At 42.6% G+C, this 25,919-nt stretch overlaps 1 protein-coding gene across 2 annotated transcripts in view; it reads left to right on the top strand.

Moving 5' to 3' along the window:
* The first annotated feature begins 1,530 nt into the window (after window positions 1–1,530).
* LDAH (lipid droplet associated hydrolase) overlaps window positions 1,531–25,919 on the top strand; it is a 96,362-nt gene continuing 71,973 nt past the window's right edge. The window contains exons 1-3 of one of the 2 annotated variants that reach the window (XM_082215638.1): window positions 1,531–1,645; window positions 4,211–4,360; window positions 11,685–11,819. In XM_082215638.1, coding sequence (XP_082071764.1) covers window positions 4,219–4,360; window positions 11,685–11,819 — 277 coding nt within the window. In that variant the 5' untranslated portion in view covers window positions 1,531–1,645; window positions 4,211–4,218. Of the gene's footprint in view, window positions 1,646–4,071; window positions 4,361–11,684; window positions 11,820–25,919 lie in introns of those variants that run through there. The other variant, XM_082215637.1, reaches the window with a different exon arrangement.

Raw genomic sequence — 25,919 nt, forward strand, 5'->3', positions numbered from 1 at the left:
TTTCTCTACTTCTACTGGCGTGCTTTCTGCTAGGTGGGCAAGAACAGGGACCAAGTAACGGGAGCTCACTCCGTCACTCAGAATCAAACCGCCAACCTTCTGATCGGCAAGCCCAAGGGGCTCAGTGGTTTAGAGCACAGCGCCACTGGGGTCCCTTGGGGATAAGGAATGAAGGTCAAAATACATGATATAATGCATGTGTGATCATATTTAACATGGCACTTTTTGTCTTCTTGCAAAGCTGCCAAAGAGAGCGCATGTGCTAATTACGTTGCATTGTGGTCCCGATATTGACTTCCCCGTGGCTGCTGTTTAACGGCACCAAAACAGAAATATTAAATGCAATCACACATTTAATATAGTGTGATTACAGTTCGGCCCTAAGGCAGTTGAGTCAAAGGTTTCGTGGAAAGGTGAGTTTTGAGTGGAGGTTTGAAGGAATAGAGAGTGTTGGCAGCACTACATAAATGTTTCAGGAAGGAATTCAGTGGGGCTGAATGAACACACTTAAAAGTAGGTTCTTTAGCTATATATAAAAAAACCCCAAGACGCTATAATATCTGGGGTTACAAGTTTGCAGTTGTTTCCACTGTTGCTAGATTTGCCTGCTGGGTGTTTGCATGACACGAGACACATTCACGGTATGGGAAATGAAAATTTGAACTGCTGCATTTGAAAACAATATAACTTCATAGACACCAAAATGTTATTTACATAGCAATTTAAAGATTATGGACAGTTCTGCTGACAAGTACAATGTAGAAGCTAGAGGCGGTTAGAGAAATGATGTCTCGGAAGGCCCTTGAGCTATTGTGAGTGGGTTATATATTTTATATTATATTTTATATATTTTAAGTTTAAATTTGGAAATTGGTTGGGCTTTAGCAGGATTTTATTATTGCATTTGACACCCTTGTAATACTGTAACATGAGCAGGTTGGCAATTTGTTTTCAAATTAACATTGGATTTTAATAATGTTAATAACAGCTATTGTTTTTCATGCCCTGCTACAGGCAATTCAGTTGAGCTCACAGGTGGACTCTTGACTTAATTGAGAGGCCATGTCATCAGATGTGCAACATTATCCTACTTTAGGAGCAGGTAAGTTGCACACATAGAAAGACACACGAGTTGATTTCACCTAAACTGGAGGTGCTGTAAAATTTTTAGGGTGCACACATAGCAGAAACACACTTCACACACAGAATAACCCCGCAAAAGTCCCGCTAGCTAGGGATGATGGGAGTTGTAGTCCGACGGCCGCTGGAGACCCAAGCGCGGGAAACAGGGGCTTAAGCGAATGGCGAAACTGCCCAGCTAACCCAGATCTCGCTAACATAGGGGAGATAAAACTCACCGCTGGCCAAAGGCTCCAAGAAGCGCCAGCGGCGCGCAGCCAGCTCGGGGCGTTCCGCTTACCTCGGCGGGGGCGGGATGTCCGTGAGGTGTGGGCTCGTCATTGGCTCCGCAGCCCGCCTATCACTTTTCTCCGAGCCTGGCGGAAGAGCCGACGAGCAGCTTCCTTCCGACCGCTGTAGGGGAGTTGGGCCGGCCGCTTCGCTGCTTCCGCCCGGCCTGCTCAGCAGCTGCCCTGTCTGGTTCTGTCAACCACGGAAAGCGCCCGGAGGGACTGATCCGGGCAAGGTACGTGTTTGGTTTCCTGACCGCTGAGCTCGCTTCGGCTGCTGAAGGTTTCCTCCCCGACCTTTGGCCGCTTTGCTTTCTCTCTCTCTCTCTCTCTCTCTCTCTCTCTCTCTGTTGCGCAGTGGGGGAGAGCAATAATAATAATAATAATAATAATAATAATAATAATAATAATAATGTTGTTTAGTCGTGTCCGACTCTTCGTGAGCCCCTGGACCAGAGCACGCCAGGCACTCCTGTCTTTGGTCAGACTCATGTTGGTAGCTTTGAGAATAATAATAAATAATCATGATGATGATTAATATAATATATTATTATTGTTGTTATTATTTATACCCCGTCCATCTGGCTGGGCTTCCCCAGCCACTCTGGGCAGCTCCCAGCAAAATATTAAAATACAATACAGTGGTACCTCTGGTTAAGAACTGAATTCGTACTGGCGGTCCGTTCTTAACCTGAAACTGTTCTTAACCTGACGTACCACTTTCTCTAATGGGGCCTCCTGCTGCCGCCGCGCCGCCGGAGCACAATTTCTGTTCTCATCTTGAAGCAAAGTTCTTAACCCAAGGTACTATTTCTGGGTTAGCGGAGTCTGTAACCTGAAGCATCTGTAACCCGAAGTACCACTGTAATCCATCAAATGTTGTGAAGGGCCAGACCAGAAATAGCCTCTCTGGGGTGGGGAGCAAGCCCTCCCCCATCCCCCAATTCATAGAATGGTAGAGTTGGAAGGGACCCTGTGGGTCATCTAGTTTAACCCCCGACAATGCAGGAAGCTCAGCTAAAGCATCCATGACAGATGGCCACCCAACCTCTCCTTAAAAACCCCCAAGAAAGGAGAGTCCTTCCTTGGACTCTCCTTCAGCAGCACAGGTTCTTATTTGCCTTTTCGTTATGGGCTTTGCTGCTGCTGCTTCTTGTTGTTTATTAGCATAGTTTTCACACAGTTTTAGGAACCTCAGGGGATTAAGCCAGAAGTTGCTACTACAGCTACTACAGAAGTCCCAGTAAAAGGGAAGAATGGATAGAAAAACTTATGGAAAATGCAGAAATGGCAAAACCTACCGGAAGAATAAGAAACCAAGATAACAAATATATACTGAATACTTACGAATAAATTATAAACAGGTACAATAATCCTGCCAATGTTTTTTAACAACCTGCAGTTTTATAAGGGCATATGTATATTTAAAAAGATGAATAAATGAGCAAATTGGGTTAATTTGGATATGCCAGAAGATATTAAATACCAATTTAAGGAACCGCAGTAAGAAGGGGATGGAAGTCAAGTTTTGAAATGTCAAAATGAATGTAAAATTAGTGAAATGTTTAAAATTAGTGAAATGGGGAAAAATATAAATAAATATTTTTTATTTATATTTTTAAGCCAGGGGTGGGGGACCTCAAAGCTAGGGGCTGTGTGTGGTACCCCAGAGTTCTCTATCCAGCCTATAGGACATTTCCCAGATCAGCCTATGGTCCCTCTGCCCCTGCTCCATGCTTTCCTCAAGTCCTTTGCCCTGGCTGGAATGTGACATAAAATCATAGAACTGTAGGTTCATCTAGTCCAACCCCCCTGCAATGCAGGAATATCTACTAAAGCATCTGTGACAGATGGCTGCCACCTCCCGAGGAAGTCCATTCCACTGTCAAGAAGCTCTTAACACCAGAAAGTTCTTCCCGATGTTCAGTCGGAATCTCCTTTCTTTTAACTTGAAGCCATTGGTCTGAATCCCACTCTCTGGAGCAGGAGAAAACAAGCTTGCTCTATTCTCCATGCGTCTTGCAAGTTTGTTTCCTTTTTCTTAAAACCATTAATACTGTACCCAGGGTGCATTACTTGAAGAGGTGCAGTTGCGACTTGACTTCGAGGAGCAACTCATAGCACGTGGTGTGGTAGCCTTTTTTGAGGTTTTTGAATTCCTATGGGAAACCGTGCTTCACAAGACGAAAAATTCGCAAGACGAAAAAACTCGCAGAACGAATTAATTTCGTCTTGCGAGGCACCACTGTATATTGCTTGTTTATCACCTCCGGAGGGCACTCCTTTTGTAGTTCTGTTTCGTTTACTCCAGAAATATGTGTGCTTAATTGGTTTTGGTAGTTTAACTTTTCCTCAGTGGAGTTTGTTGAAATGCTCAGAAGAAATCCTGTAAAAGTTCTTTTGTGAATAAAACAAGGGGTAGAGGGAGAGAGATTATTATACGCACCCTTCCCAGAGTCTTGCTGGTTCAAGCCTCTGTGTGTATTCTTATTAATCAGAGTTCAATCTGTCCTTTACTTTGAGAACGCCTCGACCTATGTATATAGCAATTGCCTCACTCCTGTTAGCAACTGTGCTGCAGCATTCTGCACTAATTGCAGCCATTGTGTGGGAGGGAACATCTGGCAGCTGCTCTGAACTTCCCAAATATATGAACGTTTGTTGAAACTCTTGCCGTGGTTGTTGTCTGGCCACACAGGAACTACAAGTCGCTTCTTCCTTTGCTTACAAGAAAGCCCATGTTGTAGGACATCTTACTGTCTAGCTAGATACATTTCAAGGCTTTTTCTTATTGTTTTCAGCTGCAAGCATGAAATCAGAACCTGAAGTTCCGCTGCACGAAGAGTTCACCTATGTTTATGGAATGGCTACGCAAGTCATTAAGTGTGGCCCTTGGAAAGATCTCTGGAAACGTAAAGGTGCTCCCAAAGCCTTGCTTCTGGTTATTCCAGGTAAGTTTTCTGACTCTTAGGGTTGTTTTTGTTTTTTTCCGCATTTCCTGGATTCCAAGAACTAAACCAAGCCATGACTTTGATGGAGGAAGACTTGGGTACGGTTGTGTTGAGCAAGTTAAAAAGGGAGGAAGGAATGGCGTTCATTGATAGCTTAATTGAAAAACCTTAATAGAAAGCTTAATGGATAAGCTTGTGGTATTGTAGATGTGGCACAAAACCAGTCAGAGATCTGTTTGTCGAAGGATGACTTGCACCACAAACTAGGCCTAAACTGAAGTCCCAAAATGCAAGACCTGTGCTCCTTTACGTTCCTAATAATAATAATAATTTATTATTTATATCCTGCCCATCTGGCTAGGTTTCCTCAGACACTCTGGGCAGCTCCCAACAGAATATTAAAAACACGATAAAACATCAAACATTAAAAACTTCCCTAAACAGGGCTCCCTTATACTCACTTTTAACCATTTGTCCATGTTTTTATCTTTTTAAGTTATGTATTGTATAATCAGCTTTTAATTAGAAGTTTTTATCCCTTACCTGTTTTAAGTCTTATGTGTTCAGTTTATCTGTATGTTTTATTTTATGCTGGTCTGCGACCGAAATAACGTTTGATACTGATACAGTCAGAGATACTTTTATATTTAAATAAAAGTAACAAGATCTTATTCATTTGTTGTATTATAAACGATATCATAAACACTATGCTTCAATTTGTTTCTGTTTCTTTAATGCTTATGTTTCCTGTAATAAGGTCTTGTGTGTTTAAATGACAGTTGCAGGTTACATAAGGCTTTGCTGGTAAACTCTACTTCTTAACCCAATTGATTTATTTCACAACACTGATAAACACCACTTGATTCCTGTGCCACAAGAGTTTACACTACATGACCCTCGGGGTCCCTTCCAAATCTACAGTTCTGTGATTCTATGTAAGAAACCTCAAAGTGGTTTAGCAAAAAAGAAGTAGTATTTTTTAAATCAAGACAAATTGACAACAGTACTTCAAAACATACAAAGGTTCAAATGCGAAAACAGATTATAATTACCTCAGCTTCCTAAGCATCTGAGTAGGCTTGCCTAAATAAGGTTTTCGGCAGGCGCCCAAAAGCGTACGGTCGAGACGCCTGCTTGATCTCAATAGGCAAGGAGTTCCAAAGTTCAAAGTGCTGCCACACTAAACAATCAAGTTCTCGCAAATGTGGAGCAGGTATTATATGGCACCTGTAGCCATGCCAATTCCGCCAGCCGAAAAGCATGTGGAGTAAGGCGAACTTGTAGTAAACGGCTTTTTTAAGGACCTTATATACTAATAGTAAGGGACGCGGGTGGCGCTGTGGGTTAAACCACAGAACCTGGGACTTGCCGATCAGAAGGTCGGCGGTTCGAATCCCTGCGACGGGGTGAGCTCCTGTTGCTCGGTCCCTGCTCCTGCCAACCTAGCAGTTCAAAAGCACATCAAAGTGCAAGTAGATAAATAGGTACTGCTCCAGCGGGAAGGTAAACAACATTTCCGTGTGCTGCTCTGGTTTGCCAGAAGCGGCTTAGTCATGCTGGCCACATGACCCAGAAGCTGTACGCTGGCTCCCTCGGCCAATAAAGCGAGATGAGCGTCGCAACCCCCAGAGTCGGTCACGACTGGACCTAATGGTCAGGGGTCCCTTTACCTTTACTTTATACTAATAGTAACACCGTAGTAAATTGGCAGCTAATGCAGATCTCTGAGTGCACCTGTTATATGTGGCAAAGACCTCACTCCTGTCAGCAATTGTGCTGCAGCATTCTGCACTCACAGCAGCTTCCAGATCGAGCATGAGGGGAGCCCCACACAGAGTGCATTGCAATTGTCCAGTCCTGAAATAACCAACACGTGAGCTACCGTGGCAAGGCTTTCCTTGCCTATAGCAGTCAAACCTGTCACCTGCTTCCAGGGGCAGAGCCTGGACCCAAAAGAACCTCCAAACTGCGAACCTGCTCCTCAAGGTTGCAGGTTCAATTCCCATATGGGACAGCTGCATATTCCTGCACTGCAGTAGGTTGGACTAGATAACCCGCAGGGTCCCTTCCAACTCTACAATTCTATTATTCCTTCAGGGAGAGTGCAGTCAGATTCAGACAAAGCCAGCCACAGTGCCTATGTCTAGCAACATCTGGAAGGCACCCAAATGGCTACCCGAAATCTAGACTTGCTTTTGAGAGCCAGCAAAGACCTGTTCTCTTTCTATTCAGATACAGTTGTACCTTGGAAGTCCAACAGCTTAGTTCCCGAAAGTTTTGGCTCCCGAACGCCGCAAACCCAGAAGTGACTCTTCCGGTTTGTGAACTATTTTTGGGAGCCAAACGTCCAATGGGGCTTCCGATTGGCTGCAGGAGCCTTCTGCAGCCAATCAGAAGCCGCACTTTGGTTTTGGCAGTTGAACCAACTTCCGGAACAGATTCCATTCTACGACTGTGTTGTTGTTGTTGTTGTTGTTACTGTTTCAGTGAGAAGGCCCTGGAGTTTCAGTAGGGAGGAAAAGGTCCAACAGCTGCTGTTTTCTTTTGTTTTTAAAAAAATTGCGGCAGAAGCTTTCTTAACGCTAGAATTTGGTGTGTTTACTTTTCACAAATCTTGCCATTCAGGCTTTGCGAGCAGCATTTATTACCAACCAAAAACAACGTAATTATGAAAACAAAACAATTGTACTTTCTCACTGTAGCACGGAAACAGAATTACCAGAAGATGGTGCTGTTTTAAAGATAAGCATGGATGTGTTTTCTATATTGTTTTGATGAGCCTGTTCTCGGAATTAAAAAATATATATCTATGGTTAATTTTGAGATATAGTAAATTGCAACATATGTTCTTGAACAAACTGTGATTTTTGTTGTAGTTTATTACTCATTATACTTAAGAGCGGTCCTTTGAACCTTGCCGCTCTCTTCCAGAAATCTTTATGTACCCAAATTGGAAGTGTTGCCATTTCAGTGTTCTTCCACATTTGATTGGCACACAGGAAGGTGGGAATTTAGGCTAAGGCAATGGTCCTTTGAGCTAGTGGGTAGCATTCCAAGCATGGACATGAAACAAAGTATTCTGCTTTCAAAATCTAGTGCTCTGCTCTCAAAAGTGTTGTAGGTGTGTTTTAGAGTCAAATAGGTAACACTTTAAAAAAGCAGGACTTTGCCCTGCTGGTTTTAGCACAATAGCTCCTGACAACCGTTATTTGGATTTTCAGTAAAAGAAAAGGTAAAGGATCCCTGGACGATTAAGTCCAGTCAAAGGTGCCGAGGGGGCCGACGTTTGTCCACAGACAGCTTTCCAGGTCATGTGGCCAGCATGACTAAGCCGCTTCTGGTGCAACGGAACACCATGATGGAAACCAGAGCGCACAGAAACGCTGTTTACCTTCCCGCTGCCGCAGTACCTATTTATCTACTTGCACTGGTGTGCTTTCAAACTGCTAGGTTGGCAGGAGCTGGGGACAGAGCAACGGGAGCTCACCCCGTTGCGGGGATTCAAACTGTTGACCTTTCACTCAGCAAGACCAAGAGGCACAGTGGTTTAGATCACAATGCCTCTTGTGCCAGAATCCTGGGAAATCTAGTCTGTTTCACATTAAACCCATAGGAGACTGGCATTCCAAGAAGTGTTCATTCTTGCTTTAGATTCATTTTACAGAAATGTTGTTTTGGGTCCCTCTTCCCCATTCTCTCTCCCAGTTAAGTCATCTCTAGGCATCTCATTTTGCCCTTTACAGTAGGGAAGAAGCTTGTCCTATGGCACCGTGGCGAATCACTATTGATCACTGCAAATCACTGCTGCCTGTCAAGGGATCTGCTTCTGTTCTGGCTTGATTTAACCTTGTGAAGAACCATGTTCTCAAAACTGGCATAATGAGCATATCCTTCCATTGAACTAAAAACTTCGAGGTGGAATGGTGGTGAAGAAACTGAACAAGGAACTGCCAGGGCTGAACCTTGCCTCTGCTGTGAACTCGCTAGGTGGTCTTAGGACAACTCACTATTCTCTCATCCTGTATCTGAAATATAAAGATAATGTTGGTGCTATTCTTTTATCAGGAGTGCTGTGATTGTTTGTGGTGTATGGTATTTCAGCCCCTTTGAACACTGTACGACTCTGTGAATGGCATAATTTGTTAGTGACTAAAAGTCTTTTCTTAAATGAGAGATGATGCAATTACCCCATTGCAAGAAAACTCTTTTGTTGGATATTAACAGGAAGCAAAACATTTGAGAGTTTCTTCTGCACACAGCGCTCTTAACTGTGATTAAGACTGTGGTTTTAGTCCTGTAGAACAGGACAAATAAGATTGCATTACTCTGATCCCTTTCCAAAAAAAATCCCTACGCAGATGATCAAACTACTGTAGAATGAAGTTTCTTTGCTTGGGATTAGCTTGCATATCACACTGCCAAATTCTGAAGATGATTTGCTCACATATTGGCTGTAGATACATGGCAGAAACGCTGGAAAACCTTGGTCCAACCTCAATAAACAGTCTGGTAATTCAATAAGCAATAGATTATGGGCTCGTTCAGTTTTCTGACAGCATTATTTTTGGTCTCTGCTGGCATTGTCTGTTTGGAGTGGTTTTCAGGGTCAGTAGCAATTCTAAGGAGTAGCTCAGTCAGTAGAGCCTGAGACTCTTAATCTCAGGATTGTGAGTTCGAGTCCCAACTTGGGCAAAAGATTCTTGCATTGCAGGGGGTTGGACTAGATGACCCTCATGGTCCCTTCCAACTTTACCAATTTATGATTCAACAGCAGGGATGGCTAAACAGTGGCACTACAGATGAGTGGTGATGATGGGAACACGTGTGTGTGTGTGTGTGCGTGTGTGTGTGTGTGTGTACAGTGGTACCTTGGGTTACATACGCTTCAGGTTACATACACTTCAGGTTACAGACTCAGCTAACCCATAAATAGTGCTTCAGGTTAAGAACTTTGCTTCAGGATGAGAACAGAAATTGTGCTCCGGCGGCGTGGCAGCAGCAGGAGGCCCCATTAGCTAAAGTGGTGCTTCAGGTTAAGAACAGAGTCAGGTTAAGAACGGACCTCTAGAACAAATTAAGTACTTAACCCGAGGTATCACTGTATGCACAAACACAAACAAAAATACATATATTTGACTAAGCAGATGCTGTCCAATTGTGCCTGTTTTTATATGGTCTTAGCTGTTTCCTTTCTAAAAGAAATTTTAGCAGAACTGGGCAAGAAATTTCATTTGAATTTCAACAACTTTCTGAAGATTAATTCAAGTTGAAAAAGCCGATATTGCCACCAGTTGACAATTCCAATATCAAAGTGATGTTTATACAGAATTAGTCACACTAGAAACGCGTTTTCCAAAGCAAGAAGTAAAAAAGATAATCCAAAATTCAAAGAAGATCTCAGGCGGTGACTATTTGCCCCAGGATAACAGTATTTCACCCACACACACCCTTAAAAGAAAACCTCGCAGGTGCCATAAATTGCATGCATCATTGACCACAAAGCTTATGAGGATTATCTAAATACTACTTAACAAGGATTATGCAGACACTTCTTCCTTTCACTGTTTAACTGACGGTGGAAGTGAGAGAATATTCAATATACTGCCCTATAGAATTAATGGTAAAGAGTGAAACGATGTGGAAAGCTTTGGCAATGTAAACCTTTATATTTTCTCTGGTGCTAGGGGTACGATTGAAATAATAATAATCTTCAGAAGATGCATGAATTATTATTTTTTTAGGAGAACACACCAGTTTGCAGTAAACCCAGGGACAGCAAGGATGCACTTTTGATACATTTTTTTTAAAGTGTCTTTCACTCTTGGACACTTTGATTTTCCCTGTCACTGGAAGAGATATTGCCTCAATATTACATGAATCCACAGGTTTTGTTGCATATTGGTAGAACAACCTTGCAAGATCTTCATTGAATCCAAGTATGTTTGGCTAAATAGAGGTCTTTGGAAACATGTGTGTGTGTGTTTAAAGAAAAGGCTAATTAAAGCTAGATGAACTTGTCTAAATGAACCAGAATATCACATGCTTCAATACCAGAAAAAATGAATGGAAGCCATTCTTTTTTTTAAAAAAGGGGAGGGAGATTTTAGTGTTACATGTCCCTGTAGTTAAGCCCAGAATTTTATTAGTTGGATATATTGTTTTTGAGTAATTACTTCATTTTTTTCTCATCTAGGAGGCATATTCTTCAGCGTAAATGCTTTCAGTAGACTCATCACGTAGACAAATGGTTAAAAACAGCCTCAGTTGGTTAGAGCACGGTGCTGATGATACCAAGGTTGCAGGTTTGATCCCTGTATGGCAGGCATGCCCAACAACTTTGACTCATCCTCCCCCCAAAATGCTCTGGCCAATCCAATGGGTAGATCACTGCTGGTTTATTTTTAGTGGGAGTAGATCGCAGTCTCTTGGAAGTTGGGCGTGCCTGCTGTTTGGGACAGCTGTACATTCCTGCTTTGCAGGGGGTTGGATTAGATGATCCTCAGGGTTCCTTCCAGCTCCACAATTCTGTGATCTAAATCTGACTGACGATGTAACATCACAATTTCTATGATCTACGGTATATTGGGTCGCTTAACTTTAAAGTGAAAAATCTTACCCTCTGTGAATGGTAGCATACAACTGAGGTGCTTCTTGCTTCAATAGTTGAATTCAAGTACAGTTGTACCTCGGGTTACATACGCTTCAGGTTACATATGCTTCAGGTTACAGACTCCGCTAACCCAGAAATAGTACCTTGGGTTAAGAACTTTGCTTCAGGATGAGAACAGAAATTGTACAGTGGCGGCGCAGCAGCAGCGGGAGGCTAAAGTGGTGCTTCAGGTTAAGAACAGTTTCAGGTTAAGAACGGACCTCTGGAACGAATTAAGTTCTTAACCTGAGGTACCACTATACAGTGGTATCTCGGTTTACGAACTTAATCCGTTTCGGAAGTCTGTTCTTAAACCGAATCCATTCTTAAACTGAGGCGCGCTTTCCCTAATGAGGCCTCCCGCCGCCCATGCCCTTCCACCATTCAGATTCCGTTCTTAGACTGAGGTAAAGTTCTCAAACTGGGACACTATTTCTGGTTTTGCGGAGTTTGTAATCCAAATCATTCTTAAACCGGAGTGTTCTTAAACCGAGGTACCACTGTATTAAGTACAAAGGGGTCAGCATTGTGAAAAACATGTGGTGACGATGCATGAGTTGGCTTCAAGTCCAAATGGTTCATTAGCAATGATGTGGCTTTTGCAGTCTTTCGACCATTGTGTTTCAGTTTATGACCTTTAGTCTTAATAGACCTTCCTCTCTGCTTTTCCTCCAGGTAATCCAGGTTTACCAGGCTACTACCGGGCATTCTTGAAAAAATTGTACTCTTGCCTGAATCAACAGTATCCGGTCTGGGCTGTAGGGCAAGCTGGACACTGTAAACTCCCCCAAGGCATGAAAATGATAGAAGGTACTGTGGAATTGACTTGCTAACACGCTGCCATCTTGCAATGCTAGTACTTGCTCCATTGACATCCATGACCGCTTTGTGTGTGCAAAACGATAGCTATCATTTTTATTTTTTTTTCTGTGCTCTGTGAGAGTTGAAGCATACAGCGGTACCTCGGGTTACATACTCTTCAGGTTACAGACTCCGCTAACCCAGAAATAGTACCTCAGGTTAAGAACTTTGCTTCAGGATGAGAATAGAAATTGTGCTCCGGCGGTGCAGCGGCAGCAGGAGGCCCCATTAGCTAAAGTGGTGCTTCAGGTTAAAAACAGTTTCAGGTTAAGAACGGACCTCCGGAACAAATTAAGTACTTAACCCGAGGTACCACTGTACTGTAAATCTTATAACAGTTCCTATTTATATGCCCAAGATTATCCTCCTTAGAGAATATAAGGACGTAGACTATATATTCCAAGGTAAGAAGGTATCAAAATGAGAATAAGTATCTTATAAGCAACATTAAAATATTATGGCTCACCTTGGAGAACACTGGGACGTGAGTTATTTATTTTTTAAAGAAAATCAGTGTTGGGACAAAAGTGTTGAGTTGTCCATAGGTTGATAGTACAGTCAAACCTTGTTTCTTGAACGCCTCTGTTTTGGAAAGTTTCGGCTCCCGAACGCTGAAAACCCGGAAGTAAATGCTCCGGTTCTCAAATGTTTTCCGGAAGCCAAACATCTGACACGGCTTCCACTTGAGTGCAGAAGGCTCTTGCAACCAATCGGAAGCTGTGCCTCGGTTGTCAAACATTTTGGAACCCGAACGGGCTTCCGGAACGGGTTACGTTCGACAACGGAGGTTTGACTGTAGCAGGTTTTTATTATATACTTAGTAGGTTGTTGATGACTGCATTGTTCCCCTTTTTCCCATGTCCTTCTGGGGTAAAGATGACACTATTCATATTGAAAGGGTGTATGAGGTGTTACGGGAGGGGTAGTATCTCTGGTTATGTTTCTTCTGTGGTGGTTTGTCCAACTTTGGTCCCCACCCTGCACTCAGCTCTCACTTGTGGCTTCTAGAAGCTGGTAGTATGTGACGAAAGGGACGCAGGTGGCGCTGTGGGTTAAACCACAGAGCCTAGGACTTGCTGATCAGAAGGTCGGCGGTTCGAATCCCCTTGACGGCGTGAGCTCCCATTGCTCGGTTCCTGCTCCTGCCAACCTAGCAGTTCGAAAGCATGTCAAAGTGCAAGTAGATAAATAGGTACCGCTCTGGCGGGAAGGTAAACGGCGTTTCCGTGTGTTGCTCTGGTTTGCCAGAAGTGGCTTAGTCATGCTGGCCACATGACCCGGAAGCTGTACGCCAGCTCCCTCGGCCAATAAAGCGAGATGAGCACCACAACCCCAGAATCATCCGCGACTGGACCTAATGGTCAGGGGTCCCTTTACCTAGTATGTGACAACAGACACACCCCGGGAAACAGCTTTGACTGGCCGGCTAAACCAGGCGAGCAGATGGGTCTCAAACCTCAGTGAGTTTGGGACTTCCCCTGCATGAGAAGACAGGCTCTGGTGAATTGAGCAGAATAGACCAGTAGTCAAGAAGGCAGTTTCTGCGCAAGCTGTAGATATACGATGGTAAGGAGCAGGTGGGGCTCGCTAACCTGGAAAAGTAGCCCATCCAGGAGAAGGGAAACTCTGATCCTAAACCTCCACTGCCTTTTGGGATATCTTCGGGAGAAGAAAAGGCCAAAAAGTTAATCCTTCACAAATCCAGAGTGGCGCCCCTAAGATGGTTGGATGGTGCCTTGTCCATCCTTCCGGGAACTCCTGCAGCCAAGCATATTGCTCTGCTTTCCTTTGGACCACATCAGCAAAGGCGAGAGGCTTCACCCCCCCCCCAAGGGAACACTCCATTGTCTCTCGAGACAGACGGCTGCCAATGATTCATGTAAAAGCAGATGCACAGTTGTGCATGAAATAACTGGGGAAAGGAGGTACAGTGCTACTTCGGGTTACATATGCTTCAGGTTACATACGTTTCAGGTTACAGACTCCGCTAACCCAGAAATAGTACCTCAGGTTAAGAACTTTGCTTCAGGGTGAGAACAGAAATCGTGCTCCGGTGGCGCAATGGCAGCGGGAGGCCCCATTAGCTAAAGTGGTGCTTCAGGTTAAGAACAGTTTCAGGTTAAGAACGGACCTCTGGAACGAATGAAGTACTTAACCCGAGGTACCACTGTATACCAGCTTGGGGCGGGGGGAATACTTATTTGGAAGTGCAGAGACCTTTTTGCATCTTGAAGGAATGACAGAAATGTAAAAAGCAACAAGATTACGGGAACCCACAAGCAGCAACTGCGCCAGCTTGTAGGAGAATTCTCTTTCCTTCCTAGATCTGTGTGTGTTCTGTAGATTTTCAAAATGGGTATAACCATGCAAATCCATTTTCACATGGCTACAGAGTTTCCTAGCTGTGGGCTCAATCAGCTTGTGTTTGCTGCTGACCCATGAGAAAGTAGTAGGCTCTTGGCTGCAGTGAACTTGAAAGTCTAATACAAGCCCCAAGGCTTGCATGTTAGACATGTATAATCAATGCATGTCAGCTTGTGTAATCCAAGCGGCTGCATGCCACAGCTAAAAGAGCAGCAGCAAAGCAAAGCATCATGTCAAACTTCATACAGCACAGATAGACTCAAATTACTGGCACAGGTCAGGCAAGCCAGACATTTGGCAGTAGAAGGCAAAACATAAAATATGAAAGGAGGTTGGGGGGGGGGGTTAACGTGAGAGGGATTTTTATAAATATAGTGATCAGGTACGATTGATACACACATGCAATGATCATCTACAGCCAGTATATAGTATTTTTCTGTGTGTAAGACTTTTTTACTAAAAAAAAATTAGTTAAAAATTGGGGCTTGTCTTATACAATGGTACCTCGGGTTACAGACACTTCAGGTTACATAACCTTCAGGTTACAGACTCCACTAACCCAGAAATAGTACCTCGGGTTAAGAACTTTGCTTCAGAAACCGTGCGACAGCAGCAAGAGGCCCCATTAGCTAAAGTGGTGCTTCAGGTTAAGAACAGTTTCAGGTTAAGAACGGACCTCCAGAACAAATTAAGTTCTTAACCTGAGGTACCACTATATTGATCAAATTGTTTTGAAATGAATTTTGAATATATATTTGCTGTTTCATGGACTGTTTTCTGTCAAAGGTAGTGCAAAGCTGCAGTGGTGGGGGAAAAATTGGAAAAAACCCTCAAATGTACTGTAGTAGTAGTAGTAGTAGTAGTGGTAATAGTAGTAATTTATTTATATGGCACCTGTCTGACTGGGTTTCCCCAGCCATTCTGGGTGGCTTCCAACAAATTAAAACACAATAAGACATCAAACATTAAAAACTTCCCCACGCAGAGCTGACTTCAGATGTTCAGAATAATATCTAAACATGAGACTGACTGATTTGCTCACTACTTAGACAGTTGGTCCTAATACAGGGATTAACTTACTGTTGTTGCTAGAATCTGCGAAACTCTCAGAACTAGTGTCTTGTTCAAACCACTTATGAGATCCAGTTTCTGAAGCGAAGCGCTAATATTTGACATTAGCTTTTTTTCCTTTACCACTTGGCTCTTTGCACCTGAACTCTTCCTCCTGTGGCTTCAAGGCTGACAAGTGAAACCCGATACCTCATGATATTTTAGTCAAATTGCTGCTAATCATTGTGGTCAAATGTCAGGCTCTAAGGCAAACATTAGCACTTTGGCACTGGGAGGCGGTAGGGGGGGAGAGACACCCCCTAGGCTTCAAACTATTAGCAGATCTTGAGAATTAATGTTTGCCGGTAAGCCCATGACCCCACACACAGTGTAGAAAAGCATGATACGCTGACCTCAAGCAAATTTTTCATGTGACTTTCACTTTTAGGTGGGTTTGTGTGTATTTATCAGTTGTGTCAGTCCTCAAAAAATACCTCAGTGCGGAAATAATTGGCTTAAAATAACCTTTCCTTTTTTGGTGGTAGAACTGGTGGGTTGTTCAGGGACAAAAGCTTTGAGGTGCTCTCAGAGGAGGAGAACTTGAGTTGTAGCCTTGTATATTTCCACTCTTTGCTCGACTGGTGACTTTAAAAGCACAAGAATAGGTGCACACAAGCATTTTCTATAAGCTTCCTTCCTCTGCCCACCCACATAATACCTGCAAAGGGGGAAATGGCAGTCAATAACACTCTGGCAAAATAGGCAGTGGTTGACTGAAGGGCTGTCCTCTATGCTGCCTGAGTAGTTCATCAACTTTGGCAAAGTGGCAGCAGAGCAGGCATGGGATCATGGGAGTCAACCTCACCCATTGCCAATTCCAGAATGACCACATGTCTTCTGGGGTCCTTTTCCTTGGAGCAAGGCATTTGGCAACCTGGAGAGCCTTGATATGTCCGTGGCTGGGGCAACCCAACCAAATGGGCAGGATAATATTAATGTTGTTGTTGTTGCTGCTGTTATGTTGCAGCAGCAGAAGGGAGAAATAACAATTTGAACTAGTTTCTAGGTTGTGTTGTAGTTTTTCAGTTTTCCTGTTGGTTGTGTACCAGAGGTTATGTAGTATAAGCACCAACAACTGGGAAACACTGGCCTGCAAGCACTCCAATTGGAGAAAGTGTCATGGGCTCTGAAGATGCTCAAACTCAGGACGAAAGGGAGAAATGTGCTGAGAGGAAAGCACGCTTGGCAAACCCTCACAGTGATCAACTCCCGCCAGAAAACCTATGTCCCCACTGGGTTAGGATGTGTGGATCCAGAATTGGCCTCCACAGTCACCTACGGACACACTGTTAAGACCGTGTTCATGGAAGACAATCTTACTCGGCTACGAGTGATCGCCAAAGAAGAACAATCTGCTGGAGATCAGATTTTAATGGTGGCTTTCTTGCGTACAAGATTTTAGTAATTCATGGGAGAGCCAGTGTGGTGTAGTGGTTAAGAGCAGTAGACTCGTAATCTGGGGAACTGGGTTCGTGTCTCCGCTCCTCCACATGCAGCTGCTGGGTGACCTTGGGCCAGTCACACTTCTTTGAAGTCTCTCAGCCCCACTCACCTCACAGAGTGTTTGTTGTGGAGGAAGAAGGGAAAGGAGAATGTTAGCCACTTTGAGACTTCTTAAAGGGAGTGAAAGGCAGAATATCAAATCCAAACTCCTCTTCTTCTTCTTCATGGGAGATTAATTGCATCACACAGACTGTATGTATTGATAAATCTTCCAATTCCTCCTAATGCTTTCCATTATTGGGCTCTAGAAACTTGATTATAACATCTACTGAGCGCATAAAAGGGCTCAGGAAAACTGATAAGCAGCTTCTGTGGCTGGTGGCCTGACTGTTAGAAGAGATCTCATAGACAACTGAACAATCTTCCAGTTCACAGCACACCACAGAACTTGACCGCCAGTAAAGGGCTTTGGGGAAGGGGGACAAAAGAAATTTAGGAATAATTGTATCCTGTTGTATTCAGAACAACCAACCTACAAAGTGTAATTTCGCTGCTGTAGCTAACGAAGGTGTGTTCAAATGTATCTAAAGATGCAATGGAACCTCTTCAACATTTTTTTCAAATAATTAGGATAGTAATTTGCTGGAAATTCAGCGGCAGAATGTGATATTTTTTTAAGTGGCTGTTGGTTTAAAGCTTCTCAGCATCCTTTTCTTAACCAGTTCTTTAATTATTCCATTTGGAATAGTTTAAGCAGTGCATGTGTATTTACTTAGCCTCAAACTCTGAGGTTGATTGATTGATTGATTGATTAAATAATAATAATTTTTCACCACTAAAACGTTCCAGCCAGTTACCAGTTTCTGTCCCAAATGCATCTTCTAGCTTCACCGGTGTTATTGCACATAGAATGCTAGTTATGGAGCTATAGGATATATTAGTTGTATTTTTATACACATCACTAAAGTTCTGTGTGTGTACACGTGTGCTTGTATTACATTATTTAGGATGGCAGGGGAGAAAGGAACTTGCCAACATTCTGTTATCCTGCTTAAAAACAAACAATCTATACATGCTGAGTAAACATTAGCAAAATCTTTAAATGTTGTTTTTTCCTTTTCGGTGCCCAATATTGACACTTTGACTCATAAGTTTTCCTAAGGTTTAGTTTGCTTGACTCAATGTGCAGATACTACCTCTGAAAAGCTTCTTTTTTATAATCTTATAAACACCAAGTTCTTATTTATATCCTGTAGTTTTGTCCATTACAACCAGTGTATTATGGGGTGTCTTTTAAGGGTCACAGAGGAAAGGGAAAGCTGAGTGTAGTCAGGTGAATTTAGAGAAAACGGAATTCAAAAAGCTTAATGAACTACTAATTAAAAATACTTTAAAAGAAGGGAGGTCATCATGAATGAAAGTTTGCTAAAGGTGAAATATTGAAGGCAAAGTCACAAACAATTCCACTAAGCAAGAAAAGTGGGAGGCATCTAAATAAACCCGCGTAGCTGTATAAGGAGCTTTCAAATGAGCTGGGATTTAAAAGGAGCATGCAGAGGAAATGGGAGGAGAAAACCATAAATGAAGACTATAAACAAGTAATCAACACTTTTGGGGAGAAGGTCAGACAGGCTAAAGTTCAAATGAAAAGTTTAAAATGTTAATAAAAAGGGGCTGGATATGTTCAAAACAGGAGGAAGAAGGAAGAAGTAGGTCTCCTGTGGAGAAGATACATAAATGTTTTTGGGTGACAGAGAGAAGATGGAATTGCCTCTGTCTTCACCCAAAAGGAAAGCAGTGATAACAGAATAAATGATGCAGAGAGAGAGTTACAGCCCAGGATTGGAAAAGAGGCGGTGAGGGAACATTGATTGAATTCAGATCTCCTGGTCCTGATGAACTGCATCCAAGGGTGCTGAAGGAACTTGCAGGCATCATCTCAGAGCCTCTGTGTTTGAGAATTCCTGGAGAACAAGTGAAGTCCCTGCAGACTAGAGGTGGGCAAATGTTTTCTGATCTTCAGAAATCGGATGGGTGGGGAAGGACCCAGGCAACTACCGACTGTTTCAGCTTGACTTCAATACTAATAAAGGTCCTAGGCAGTGCTATTTTTCTAGAAAAAGAGGAGCCGGAACTCACCATGAATACCTCTCTTGTTCTCTTATAATGGCAATGGTGCCTACCTGAGAGGTGCCAGAACTGAATTCCGATGAGCTGCAGCTGAAAAAAAGCCCTGGCCCTAGGATAGATGATTTAACAGTTGGTCTGTGAACAATTAGGGTGCTGTGATTATGAAGAGCTCGCATGGGTTTCTCAAAAACAAGTCTTGCCAGACCTTACCTCATTTTATTTTGATATGAACTTGGTAGATCAGGGGAATGCTGTGTACAGAACATATCTTTATTTCAGTAAGGCTTTGAACGAAGTCCCCCATGATAATACTTAAGGAGAAGCTGGTGAAATGTGGGCTGGGTGATGCTATTGTTAGGTGGATTTGTAGCTGGTTGACTGTCTGAGCTTGAAGAGTGGTTTGTCAGCATGCTGGGAAAAAGTGACAAGTGGAGTGCTGCAGGGTTCTGTCCTAGGGCTGGTGTTGTTTAACATCGGCATAAATGACTTGGATGAAAGCGGTTGAGAAGATGCTTCTTAAATTTGCAGAAGACACCAAACTCGGAGGGGTAGCTAATACTTCAGAAGATAAACTCAGATTCAGGATGACCTTAAGAGATTGGAGAATTGGGCGAAACTAAAGGCAGGCAAAATTATTATAATATAACTCTCGAGTTATATTATAAGCACAATATGGCAATCCCTGCCCATGCAGCTTAAAATAAACTGCTGAACCTTACCCGCAGCACACTCATTCGTCAAATTTCTTTTTCAGATTCTGATGGTGCTATTCTTGATACGTTAGCAATTTGTGTATCTTATTTTTTTTTAAAAAAAAAAGGTCTACCTTTTTTTTACATACTGTGTGCCACAAATATATGGGGGGTGGGGACAGATTTTCCCTGCAAAATACTTCTGTAATTTCAGTTCAGAGGGTGAGCTTCCTGTTTATAGAACCGTCTGCAAGAAGCAATGATTCACTTTGAGCATTTTGTAAGATATTCGTCAACATTGAGGTATCCCACATCAATGTGTGTGTAGAGGAACTGGTTGTTTTCCCTTGTGTGTCTCAGGAACTATCTCAGCACAGTTGTTTTTGTCCATCTTGATGCTTCAGCGTTTGCTGGGCAGTTTGCCCCTCCCTTCGGAAGGTTAAAGGGACACTTCAAAGTGCAAATACTCATAACGCATCGTTATTTCACTTTCTTGTTGGACTTCATTACCAGATGTCTATTTTTAAGGAAGTGGGCAAACATTTTTGTCCCAAGAAGAATGTGTGGAAGCAAACAGCCTGCAAAATGCTACAGGCCTTCATTTTTTCATTATTATTAAAAAAAATTGCTTTTGTTTGTGTGTGCATCTGTTTAAGATTTATTTATTGTAATCGACGTGGTAAAATTATTTCAGGGTCAGGCATGCAGAACTGCCATTGAGGTCTGTAAATCGCACGTATACATTAGCAAAATGTTTACCATAGGCTTGCCACCAAGAGAGGAAGTAGGTTGAGGACTTTGCACAGGCTCCAGTTTTAATATGGTTAAACTGCTTTAATCCCACTGAAGTCCATGGGGTTTAAGGAAACTTGCTGTGGACAGGATGTAGCCATAGGAAAGAAATTGTCCCCCCCCCTGTTTTTTTTAAACACCCCCACCACTCCTGCTTTAAAGTAACATATATGTGTTCACATTAGGACAACAGGCCCTTAAGGCAGTGTTAGAAACTCAGATATATAATTTAAGGAACGCCAAATGACTCCTTAAACCAGGGTTACAGTCACCAAAACGGAATGCCAGGTTGCCATTTTTGATGTCTCAAAAGTCGTATTTTTCAATACGGCTTTTTTGGTTCCTGAAATTCATTTTGATTGTGCAGATAAATTATAACGGACCTGTCTGTACCAACATATTGGCGTCTTTTTACCAAAGCCAGATTACAGTGGTAACTCAGGTTACATACGCTTCAGGTCTTAGTCAATTGCAACTCTGAGTATGACTTGTTTCTCAATAAATGTGGAATAGAAAATTCTCGGTTTGAAATATTTTTGAAAAAAATAAACAAACAAGCACTCACATATCACCTATTTTGTCCAGAGAAAATACAGTGGTACCTTCAGGTTACATACACTTCAGGTTACAGACTCCGCTAACCCAGAAATAGTGCTTCAGGTTAAGAACTTTGCTTCAGGATGAGAACAGAAATCGTGCTCCGGCAGTGCGGCGGTAGCGGGGGGGCCCCATTAACTAAAGTGGTGCTTCAGGTTAAGAACAGTTTCAGGTTAAGTACGGACCTCTGGAATGAATTAAGTACTTAACCTGAGGTACCACTGTAAATGTATTTCCATCAGAAGTGCTAAATGGCAGACTGAGAGGCATCTCTTAATCAGAATAGGCTCTGTGTATGCTCTCAGGATGTCGATTGTATGAGGCATCTCCTACTTCGTTGCGGATAATATGAGCAAGCTAGGGATCTATTGATTAACCCCCTACTGGCAAATTGGCCGGGTAAATCTGAAGGGGTTGTCTGTATGAATCTGTATTTTATTCTATGTTACAGGTCTTTGGACCGTAATAAAGATTTATCAGTATATAATGAACAGAAGGACAACATTAATTAGGAATGTTATAAAGAGACCAAAATCTAAAACTTAAGGAATGCAATGATAGTATTGAATTTAAAATATAAGGAAGTGGAGGTGTGGTGGTGTGAAGTCGTGGGGTGGGAAGGATTTATGTCTGTGTAAATAGTAGTTTATTTTCGTGTGTGTTTTATATGGGCAGGGTGTATTTTCCTTTCTTTTTCTGTATGATGAAAAACTCAATAAAATTAAATATATACAGTCATACCTCTCCGGACATCCACCCCCTCCTCAATCGTCCATTTCGGCAGACGTCCGCGGCAAACCCAGAACTACCAGAATGGGTTACTTACAGGTTTGCTGCTTCGCGCATGCAAAGAAGCGCTACATCGTGCTTCGTGGATGCGCAGAAGCACAAAACCGCTCCACATGCATGCGCAGAGCGATGCTCTGTCGAGCGTCTCTTCCGTCGAACATCCGGGGCTCTGGAACGGATCCTGGACGCTCGACGAGGTACCAAGTGTGTGTATATATATATATATATATATTGGGCAGAATTCTACAAGGTATGTTTCTAGTATGTGAAAACAGTCCAGACCCAAGGATCCCGCAGGCACACACCTCCAGATGTTGGAGGGGTCAGTTGCCATCCTCGCACCCAGGCATCTTCACTTGTTTGCAAGTGGCCGATAGCAAAATGCACCTAGCAAATTTCAAACACCTACCTTAAAGTTACAGATAGGTAGCCGTGTTGGTCTGCCATAGTCAAAATAAAAAAATTCCTTCCAGTAGCACCTTAAAGACCAACTAAGTTAGTTCTTGGTATGAGCTTTCGTGTGCATGTGTATCTGAAGAAGTGTGCATGCACACGAAAGCTCATACCAAGAACTAACTTAGTTGGTCTTTAAGGTGCTACTGGAAGGAATTTTTTTATTTTGACCTACCTTAAAGTAATGTTAGGTTACTATCCTGGCTACCCGGCCCTACACTGCTGGAGGAGACTCTTGAGAGTCCCATGGACTGCAAGAAGATCAAACCTATCCATTCTGAAGGAAATCAGCCCTGAGTGCTCACTGGAAGGACAGATCCTGAAGCTGAGACTCCAATACTTTGGCCACCTCAGGAGAAGAGAAGACTCCCTGGAAAAGACCCTGATGTTGGGAAAGATGGAGGACACAAGGAGAAGGGGACGACAGAGGACCAGATGGTTGGACAGTGTTCTCGAAGCTAGAAACATGAGTCTGACCAAACTGCAGGAGGCAGTGGAAGACAGGAGTGCCTGGCGTGCGCTGGTCCATGGGGTCACGAAGAGTCGGACACGGCTAAATGACTAAACAACAACAAGTTACTGTGTCTCAGAATGAGTGCTATGCAGTGCTTTTGGGGGGGTACGCAGGGGTACGGACACCCTTAAATATTTTGTGAATCTTTGTACTTTTGTCTATTTACTGTATTTCTCCTGATTTGAACTATAAAATGGTGGTTTTCTTGAGTCAAAAGGAGAGTACCCCTGAACATTTTTTTAGGGGGGGGGAGAAGAAGCACTGGTGATATGATATGCTTCTGCATTAGTATATCTGAACGTAACTGTGAGAACCATTTCTGGAAGATCAACCATGCCAGTATTCTTCTGGTCCAGAAAATGTGTGGCTAACTTACTTGCATGTTGTGGGCTACCCAGTTAAAGAGGTCCACCACTTCTCCAAACCATTTTCTTTTCTTAGTTTGTCTTGCTTGCACCTTCTCCAAAGCTGTTACACATTTAGACATTTTAAAAGGATTATGCATAGCATGCAGTTATGCATATTAAAGGAGCCTTTTAAAGTTCAGCCACTACTGCAAATCTATAATGTGTTTCTTTTCACATCTCGGAGACCTGCATTGCGTCTTAAGGAATGTGAAGTGATATTCTTACAGTTTCTAGAAATATGCCTAATTCAGAATTGCCTTTTTTCTTTCTTGACTAAGGTGCCCTACTTGCAAATCCATCCATGCATAAATCCAAAGCCAGATCTGCTTGATTGTCTTCATTGCAGATTCTTATGGCGATTAGTCTTTTTAAACAGTTTACTCTAGATTATCTCTTGTCATATTTCATTTCATACACAGAAGCCATCTTGTCTCTCCCCCAAAAGCAATTCTCCTGGTGTTCCCTCCACCATCACATCCACACTTGTGTCTCTTTATCTATCGCTAGAAGAAGAAGAGTTTGGATTTGATATCCCGCTTTATCACTACCCTAAGGAGTCTCAAAGTGGCTAACATTCTCCTTTCCCTTCCTCCCCCACAACAAACACTCTGTGAGGTGAGTGGGGCTGAGAGACTTCAGAGAAGTGTGACTGGCCCAAGGTCACCCAGCAGCTGCATGTGGAGGAGCGGAGATGCGAACCCAGTTCACCTGATTACGAGTCCACCGCTCTTAACCACTACACCACACTGGCTCACCACACTACAGGATAGTCCCCAGATCCTGAGTTTGAACTTGAGCAAAATGGACAACCACAAAATAAAACACTAGTATTGGGGGGGGGGGACGGGGACACACCAGTTATTTTCCCAGACACTTTTTTTAAAAAAGCAACTCAGATGGACGGCCAGCAGGTAGATTGCGATCTACTGGTAGATTGTGGGGTGTCTGTGACAGATTGCGGGAGATCGCAGGACCCCTCCCACCCCTCCCCAAAAACAACTATGATTTGCCAAAAAAGCTCATCAACTTTACAACTTTGACTTTCTAAAAAAGCTCAACAATTTTGGTCAATTTTGTTATAGTGGGAGTAGATCGTGGTCTCTTGGAAGTTGGACAAGCCTGGACTATATAATTTGCTAATTCCTGAGTTAATAAACTTTGCTTCCCAAAATTAACGGCCGTAATCTGGTTACCTGTTTGTGCTATCCATTTGCTTTTGTAGTGGATAAAAAGCAAGAATCAAAAAGCAAGATGGCAGCACAAAGTTGATCACGTTCGCTTCAGACAATGGCAGGAGGTGCTGCAAGGCCTCCTCAGTGGCTGCTCTCAGATAATGGAATTCTCTCCTCCTTGTTGTCCCTCTTCTGGCAGGTGAAGACCTTGTTTTTCCAACAGACTTGTGGGAATGGGCAACTTTTAATGAAAAGACTAGTGCCGTGCTGTTTTTATGGTTATTATGTGTGTGTTTTTAAAAGTCTCTCTCTGTATAGTTTTAAATGTATCAATGCTTTATTGTTTTTAAATTATTGTTTCCTTCTAGGTTTTCAGCTGTTTGTTTTTATCCATAAGCCACCTTGAGTCCCTATCAGGGGAAAAGCTGGAGGAGTAATAATAATAATAATAATAATAATAATAATAGTCTTTAAGTTCCCCCTTAAAGTAATTTGTGGGTATCATGATATTTGTGACCATTTCAGCTGGTGTCGTGGAGTTGAAATAGTTGGTAAAACTCCATCCTCACACTTATGCATTTATCTGTTAACTTGGAATACAACTTTATGCCTTGTTTCATATTGCATTTCCTCTATTCTAACAAGAAGATTTCTTAGGGACAGGGTGAGAATGACCACACACACACACACACACACAGTGGGTGTGGGTGTAGATAGGTATATATGTTGGAGATAATTGCTCATGAAATAATATATTACACATCTGAATAATAAACAATATCGTTGGATACCCAAGATACAAATTCTTTGCTAAAACAGGGGCATGCTTATGTTAGTCTAGCCAGGGGGTTAGGGGGAGCCGGGAGAGAGAGAAAGAACAAGAACACTGGATGGTTCCTAAAGGAATTACATAGGATAATAAATAAACTGAATTCCTACTGAACCTTGAATACCAAAGTCAGATTCAGGAGCTGAAGCTAGGAGATAATTTATTTTCTTTTTTCTCTCTCATCCAGCTGGTTTAAATAACTCCTCTGGCAAGGTACCTATGTAATGAGATACCAAATGAGAATTATTCTCTTCAAGTGGAGGCACTAAGATTGAGAAATGACATATAATTGCATCTTAGCTGTGTGGCTTGTTTTTTAATTATTGTTAATTTCACTCTAGTGGCCACTGCCAACTTGCTAGACCAGGTCCTTAGTATGTAATTCCTGTACTTATCTGCTTTCTGTACAGATAAATGATACAAAGGAAGCACGATTAACATATTTAAAAAAATTAAAAATCTGGGGCAACAGATTTATTGCCTTGATGTGGTTACTCAGGAAGGTTTTTCCTTAGTATATTGTTTGTCTTCCCATGCTGCAATGGTGAAGACAACCCTCTATGCTATGGGAGTAACATCGCTAAACTAGTAAGAGTTAATCTGATCTGGACACAGTGCTATTTTTATAGAAAAGAGGTTCCCTTATAATGGCAATAGTGCCCACCTGAGAGCTGCCAGAACTGAGTTCTGGTCATAGGTGCTGGTCCCGGGGCCCTGGGTGCCCAGGCACCCACAAAATTCCCCATGAAGGGGCCAG

The sequence above is a fragment of the Podarcis vaucheri genome (assembly GCF_965113315.1).
Source record: "Podarcis vaucheri genome assembly, chromosome: 3".
NCBI lineage: Eukaryota > Metazoa > Chordata > Lepidosauria > Squamata > Lacertidae > Podarcis > Podarcis vaucheri.